A 6,779-nucleotide genomic window follows, 5' to 3' on the forward strand; every position below is an offset into this window, starting at 1 on the left:
ATTTGCTTAGTCTGAATTCCATAACATTTTGCTCTGACAGGATGTATGATGCCTGCAGAGTTATTGAATGCTGTATTGCCAGCTCCTAGGCCATCAATGACAATGAGCATAGAGGGTATGACTCTGTAAATCCTTGTTTGATGAGATACCACATCAATGTGGTGTTGTCTATAATCACCTGAAGAGGCCCGGTAGTCCATAGGTGGTGAAGGACTTTCAAGACATGTATCACTCTCAACATTTCCTTGATATTGATGTGCTTCTGCATGTCCCTGGGCCCCCAAATGACCTGCACCTGCACTCCCACTGACACAGCTCCCCAGGTAAAGTTGGATAAATCTGTCTGGACAGATTGCACTGGAACAGGAGGGAAGAATGGAAATCCTGGGTTGATATGATACTTAACTATGCTCTCCACCACTGTAACTCTCATATGATGAAGGGCTGTATTGGTAACCAAGATTACAGGGAATGTAGGTTCTAGGTCCAACAATTCCAGTCATATCACTGAATTTTCGTCATATAGATAGGCTAGTGGTATCATGAGAATCATGGATATCACAAGTCCTAGACTTTTTAGGAATTCTCTTACCAAGGAGAAGTTCTTCCAGGCGGATTCCTGAAACACCATCTTGTAAGACAGACCCTTGCCTTCAGGAAGAAATGTTATTCTTTTGTTGAATTTGATTGAGCACCCCAGGAAGATGAGTCTTTGCAAGGGTGCCAGGCATGAAATTCAAAGATTCAGCTTGAACTCTAGCCTAGAGAGTAAGGTTAAGGTCTTCTCTAGCAATTCCAAACACCTGGAGGCACACTCTTTTCAGATCAGCAAGTCATCCAAGTAAGGAAAGATGTGAATGCCAAGAGTTTGGCAGTGAGCCACTACCAAAGCAAGGCATTTGGTAAACACTCAGCATGCAGTAGATAGCCCAAAGGGCAATGCAGAGAACTGATACAGATACAACAAATCTCAGATATCTCTTGAAGTGTTGAGCAATGGGGATATGGTGATATGCATCCTTCAGGTCCAGGATCAGCATGAAGCAGTGGTCCTGCTAAAGAGTGTCCTGCAGGGTGAGCATCTTGAACTTGCAGCCCTTGAGAATGGTATTCAGAAAAGATAGATACAACTCCAGTCTCCATGACAGCTCATTTTTGGGAACCAGGAAAATTCTGGAGTAGAAACCTTTCATTCTTTTTGAAGGAGGGACCTGTTCTATGAACCCTAAGTGTGGCATTTGCTGGAGTATAAGAAGGAATAAGAAGGTCTGGAGGGTGAGGAAACACCCCCCATGAACTGAAGTGGATTTGCCTTCCACTGCCAGTGCCACCTGCAACATCTGCCAACAATGTTGAGTACCCATATGTAAGAAACCACTGATGGCCAAGTCTTCTTGCTGACAGCTAATTTTCAAGATGGGGCACCTAGCAGGGGACTTAGGAAAGACAGGTACTGTGCCTATGCATAGTCATAGGTTGGAAGAGGGGGGGGGGTATCCTTTTTGGGAAAGGAACCTGCCTTGTTAGGCTTGGTGGAGTTCTCATCCTGCCATTTCCTTTTGGTGCCTTGGTTTTTGTTTGGTCGAAACTTCTGTTTGTTGGCTACCAAAAATTATCCTGCTTAAACGATGGAAACATGGAAATATGGAACATTTTAGGCATCCCTTGTGTCAGTTTACATGTCATCCTAGTGTTTAAGGATCTGATTAGCTGGTGTACAAAACACACATTCAGAATCAATGGGAGCATTTGTAATCTCATTTTTTAACTCATCAGAAAAGTTTTGACTGTGCAACCAGGAATACATCCTTATCACCACAGATGTCACTGCATTTCTTGAAATAGCATTGTCCACTTCCAATGTACTCTTTAATGCAACTTTAGACATTTGAAAAACATTGTACACAATATTTTTGACACAGGCTTTTGTTCAACAGGTAATGATGCAACAAATTCATCTACACTATGCATAACACCAAAACACAAACTTCCACATAAACACTGGTAAACACCTTAAAGGCGACTGTGCTGGATACTGCCAGCTTCCACTCCTGAGATTCTAGCTCCCTGTCTAGCTTATCTGACAGTACTGGGTTTGATGAAGACATAGTCTTTTTGTTGGAACTTCTCACTGGGGACACAGCAGCAGCATCTGCAGATAAGGGGGCTTGGAAAACAGGTATGAGCACACCCTGAATGTCTTAAACACTTTTTATGCATATATTCATTTAGTAGAGGAGAATTGCAAGCTTTCTTAGAAACATTCTCCAACCTTTGGATTAATGGAGGGAAGGTCACGACATTTGGGACCTCATCCTCCAAAAGATCATATACCCTGCTGACCTCTGGAGCAGTCAAAGATTGCTCCCAAAAGAATACATCCCTAAATCTAGCCAGCATTTTGGAAAAAAATCATCTGTTTGGTTTTCTGCACCTGTTCATCTTCAGAGGAAGCTGGCTGATCAGACCCTGATACTTCTAAAATGTCAGATTCTGAATCCCTTTCAAACTTGGGATCCCTGGATGGTTAAACACGGTTGTTTGCCCTGGCATTACTCATAACACAGGTCTGCACCCTGTAATCACCTGCCTGAACAATGGATCTAGCGATAGCTACCACTTCAGGTAGAAACCCTGTCAGAGAGAGTGTTGCCCTACGATGTGGTGGGTCTCTTTTTTTCCATGCATTACACTAGTGGGAGAGTCCCGGGGAGGGGAGGTGTATCAACACTGGCAACAGATTCTGCATCCCTGACTTTCCCTGCACCTAAAGAGCCTGGTTCTCCAGTACCTGAACCAGGCACTGCCCCAGAGGGCATATCTGACCCTCACATCATGCACAGTTGTGAAATTAATACCACACCAGGGGACCTGGAGGCAAAAGAAGGCAAGTGGTCCAATAGTCTGCTTAAGGCTACTGCGGAGTTGCAAACTGTGAGCTGATACATATTTCTTGACTTATTTATATGTTTTTTAGGTAAACAAGGAGTAGATGGGCTCAATACCAAATGCTGGATGCGGATTCAACCCAGTAAAATGATGGACAAGTCCCATTATTCTCCCTCTAAACAGCAATTTAAAGACTTTCTTTATGGATACTATTCTGAACACTGTGCTGAGAAAATGACAGTATTTTCAGTAACATAGTTCAAAGCACACAATACATGTCACAAAATCTTCCCATTTCCAACAAATAAAGGCTAGTTTTAGCACCAAGTGATTAAAAATAGCCTAAAACAGTATTAGTTTCTAGTTAGTAGGTACTGGTACCTGTGGTTCAATGATGTGAGTGCCTGTGTGACTTCATGGATCCTAGCCCAGGAAAGGCAGCTAATCATGACTCTCTCCTTAGTCTGGTGAGGGGAACATCAGTGTGCCTCACTATAGAATCAACAATGGCCAGGAATCTGGCTGTGTGCTCTTTTGCCTTAAGGGCTTAGTAGTAGAGGCACTGGATACAGTGCTACAATGTGTAACTGTGGATGGTGTTTACCAGAGTGTTTACATGATGGCTGAGGAACCTTTTTTTGATTGTACTGTGCAGGAGGTCTTAGTGTTTTAGGAAGGTTATATGTAGGTGTCTCAGCATAAGTAGTTTTATATATGTAGGGTCTTTACTCTGTCCATCAGGCATGGTGCAAGTGTCACTGACAACCTCTATAGGATTAGTTTTGGTTGTATGAGAGAGTTTTGCCTCCAGCGTTAAAGTGTATTTACATCTCTTGCATACTTTATCTGTTTTATTATGAATAAGTGGGTTGTCAGTGTACATGAGTAAATTGCTACAATGCCAAAGAATATCCATCTCAACCAAACTGGCCACAGAGGGAGTTAGGAAGTACATATTTATGGTAGCTGATCTGCTAGGGAGGAGTGAGGGAAATAGCCCAAGGAACTTGATGAGCTATGCCCAGCTATAAGCAAACTAGATGTTCTAGTAGTTAAAAAAATCTGTTTATACAGTAAGGGTATTTTAAGGGAAACTTACACTGCGAGATATTGGTCGTTATACAGATAACTGATAGGCACTGATGTGAGGAGAGCACCATTTCTAACTAAAGATTGTAAAAAAAGGTCAACAGGTGCAGATAATCAACACAGAAACACTCAATACAGCTGTGACAAAACAATGTGAAAAACAAATGCTGAAACAGTGGATATGGTAATGTAAGTCTTAGCTTTTGCAGAGTTTAGCAGAAACTAGCAACATTCTTCTTCTCAAGTAGTATGGCCACCATACATTGCCAAACATCTTGGAGCTTGTAGTTTATGAGCCAAGCACTGTGCAACAGTGACACTTAAATAGCAGGAAAGATTTGATTAAAAAAAAAAAAAACACAAGCAAGACCCTGTGGCCAATCAAAAACAGCACACTTTTTTTTCCTTTGCACAATCCCAGGCCAGAAAATGACACCAGTCCCTGTACTTTCACTAAAGTGGAACCAAGGCAGTTCTAACTAAAGACTGTAAAAATGTCAAAAAGTGCAGCTATTCAACACAGAAGCACTCAATTAAAGCAGCAAAAACAATTACTGAATCAGTGGATGTGGGTATGTAAGTCTTCACTTTTGCAGTCTTTAGCAGAAACCAGCAAAACTTTTCTTCTCAAGTAGCATGGTTGCCAAATGCCTCATGCACAGAGATCCAAATTTTAAACAAAATATCACTCTAGCCAATCAAATAAAGGTACAATAAGACTTACACCAGCAATTCAAAGCTCAGAAGGGCCTAGGCTATTCTATCATAACTCAGCAGTGTAGACCACAGTCTTTCATAATTTAACTGATTTGGAACCCAAGTGCTTAATCCAGAACAAAGCATCTTAGAATCATAGGCAGAATAAGCTTTCAACAGTAATTCCCAGCTCAGAAGGATGGAGGCTACCCTCTCCTCCCACAATAGTGCAGACCATAAAACTTCTTAATATAAAACAAAGCAGAGCAATGAAAAACTGAAGAAAAAAATGAACTGGCAGTATACGTCCTTCACAAAGCACAAGCTGCTGGTGTAAAACGAGCATTGGACAAGTCGAGTAATAGTAAAGCAAAACACGTTAGCACTTTCGTTTAACTATGTGTTAAACTTCATCAGACCTGATTGACTTGTCTGTGCACATTTTACACCAGCAGCTTGTGCCTTGTGAAGTACCTATACTGTCAGTTCATTTTTTCTTCTTAATGTAAAAATAACTGTTTTGGAGTCCAACTGCTTAAACCAGAACAAAGACTCTCAGAATAACAGATACAATAAGTCTTCAACCAGCAATGCCAAATCCAAGCTACCTCTCCTGCCACAAGAGCATAGATCCCACAAAATGTCCTAACTTAAGATAACTAGTTTGGAGCCCAAATGCTTACATCAGAACTAAGAGGCTTAGAATAACAGTTATAATGTAATCAATGCAGCAAATTAAATGAAACTGAACACTTTAAGAACATGCAGCAAAAAGCTAAATAAAGACAGGAATAAGCACAAATATAGTAAAAAATAAAGTGCATTTTTAGTAAGTCAGAAGGTAGGAAATAGAAGTTAATTCAAGTTTAAGAGTCTAAAGGGGGGGGCAGTTGATTTCTCAGTGCTCAGCAGAATAGGCTGATGAGATGAGACTGGGAGGAGTGTGCAAAGTCAAATTTATTTAGTAGGAGGCGGACAACTCAAAAGCCACCAAGTTTAAAAGCACAACGAGAGTAGAGTGTGGGTAGGAAAAAAATCGTATGCAGACAGAGATCAGCAATACTCAGGCAGAGAGCAACATAAATGAAGATGCCACTAAATACTTGTTTCATTCTACTATAATATATACTCCTGTCAACACACGCACATGTGTGTGTCTTGATAGATAAAAGGCACTGGAGTACTTTCACATTAACCGTTAAAGGATGTAGCATGTTGATACCTGCTTATTGCTATATACTCATTTTAGTCTCTGGTGCTAAATGTACTTCTGACTATACAATTTACTGTTTTTCAGGTGATGAGAAAAAAGGTGATATACCTGGATGAGACAATACTTTCACTTCAACAATAGTTTGCGCAGTGGGTGAATAATCAAGAATTCCAAAAAAAACTCAAAAAAATCATTGGACTATGCTTTTCTGAAGTGAGAATGAACAACATAGTTTTAGGGAGAGAGTCCATACAGAAAACAATATCAACAGCACCATTTCCGTGCACCAGCCTATGTGACGCTTTTATGCTTAAAATGTGTCACCTAATTAAAGACTTTTTAACTCTCTCAAGAAGCAGAAAGTACTTATTTTGATAAGGTCACAGAGATTTAAAGTACAGTTGTAGCTCAAGCATACCCACTGTCTTGAGCATGACTTTTAAGTTAAGATACAGCCTTTATTTTTATCCAGCTAAATACTTCTGATTTATCAACACAGTTTCCAAAAATATATTAATTTTATTTTATTTTTGATTTCGTTAACTGAGTTAGATCAGTGATCCCATTAAACCTATTTCAGTCTCAGCCGTAGGTAACTGCAATACATGTTAACAATGAAAACCTTTAGTCATTTTTAAAGCTAATATATAGGTGTGTGCATATATATAATTATATCATATTTATACGCACACACACACACATATATATATATATATTATTATTTTTTTTTATTTAAGATTTATTTACCAGGAAAGTTTGAATTGGATCAAGCCAATATTCAGCGGAAGCCTAGGGAGAAACACTCCAGATGTGTGTCTTTGTAATGTGGGAGGAAACCGGAACACCCGGAGGAAACCCACACAAACATAAAGAGGACATACAGATGCTGCAC

At 40.1% G+C, this 6,779-nt stretch overlaps 1 protein-coding gene across 1 annotated transcript in view; it reads left to right on the top strand.

Moving 5' to 3' along the window:
• LOC122787460 (protein spinster homolog 3-like) overlaps nucleotides 1-6,239 on the top strand; it is a 517,894-nt gene extending 511,655 nt beyond the window's left edge. The window contains exon 12 of the mRNA XM_044054192.1: nucleotides 5,972-6,239. Within this exon, the coding sequence (XP_043910127.1) occupies nucleotides 5,972-6,003 (32 nt within the window). The 3' untranslated portion in view covers nucleotides 6,004-6,239. The remainder of the gene's footprint in view (nucleotides 1-5,971) is intronic.
• The last annotated feature ends 540 nt before the right edge of the window (nucleotides 6,240-6,779 follow it).

The sequence above is a fragment of the Protopterus annectens genome, chromosome 13.part0 (assembly GCF_019279795.1).
Source record: "Protopterus annectens isolate FY-2018-M chromosome 13.part0, PAN1.0, whole genome shotgun sequence".
NCBI classification, from domain to species: domain Eukaryota; kingdom Metazoa; phylum Chordata; order Ceratodontiformes; family Protopteridae; genus Protopterus; species Protopterus annectens.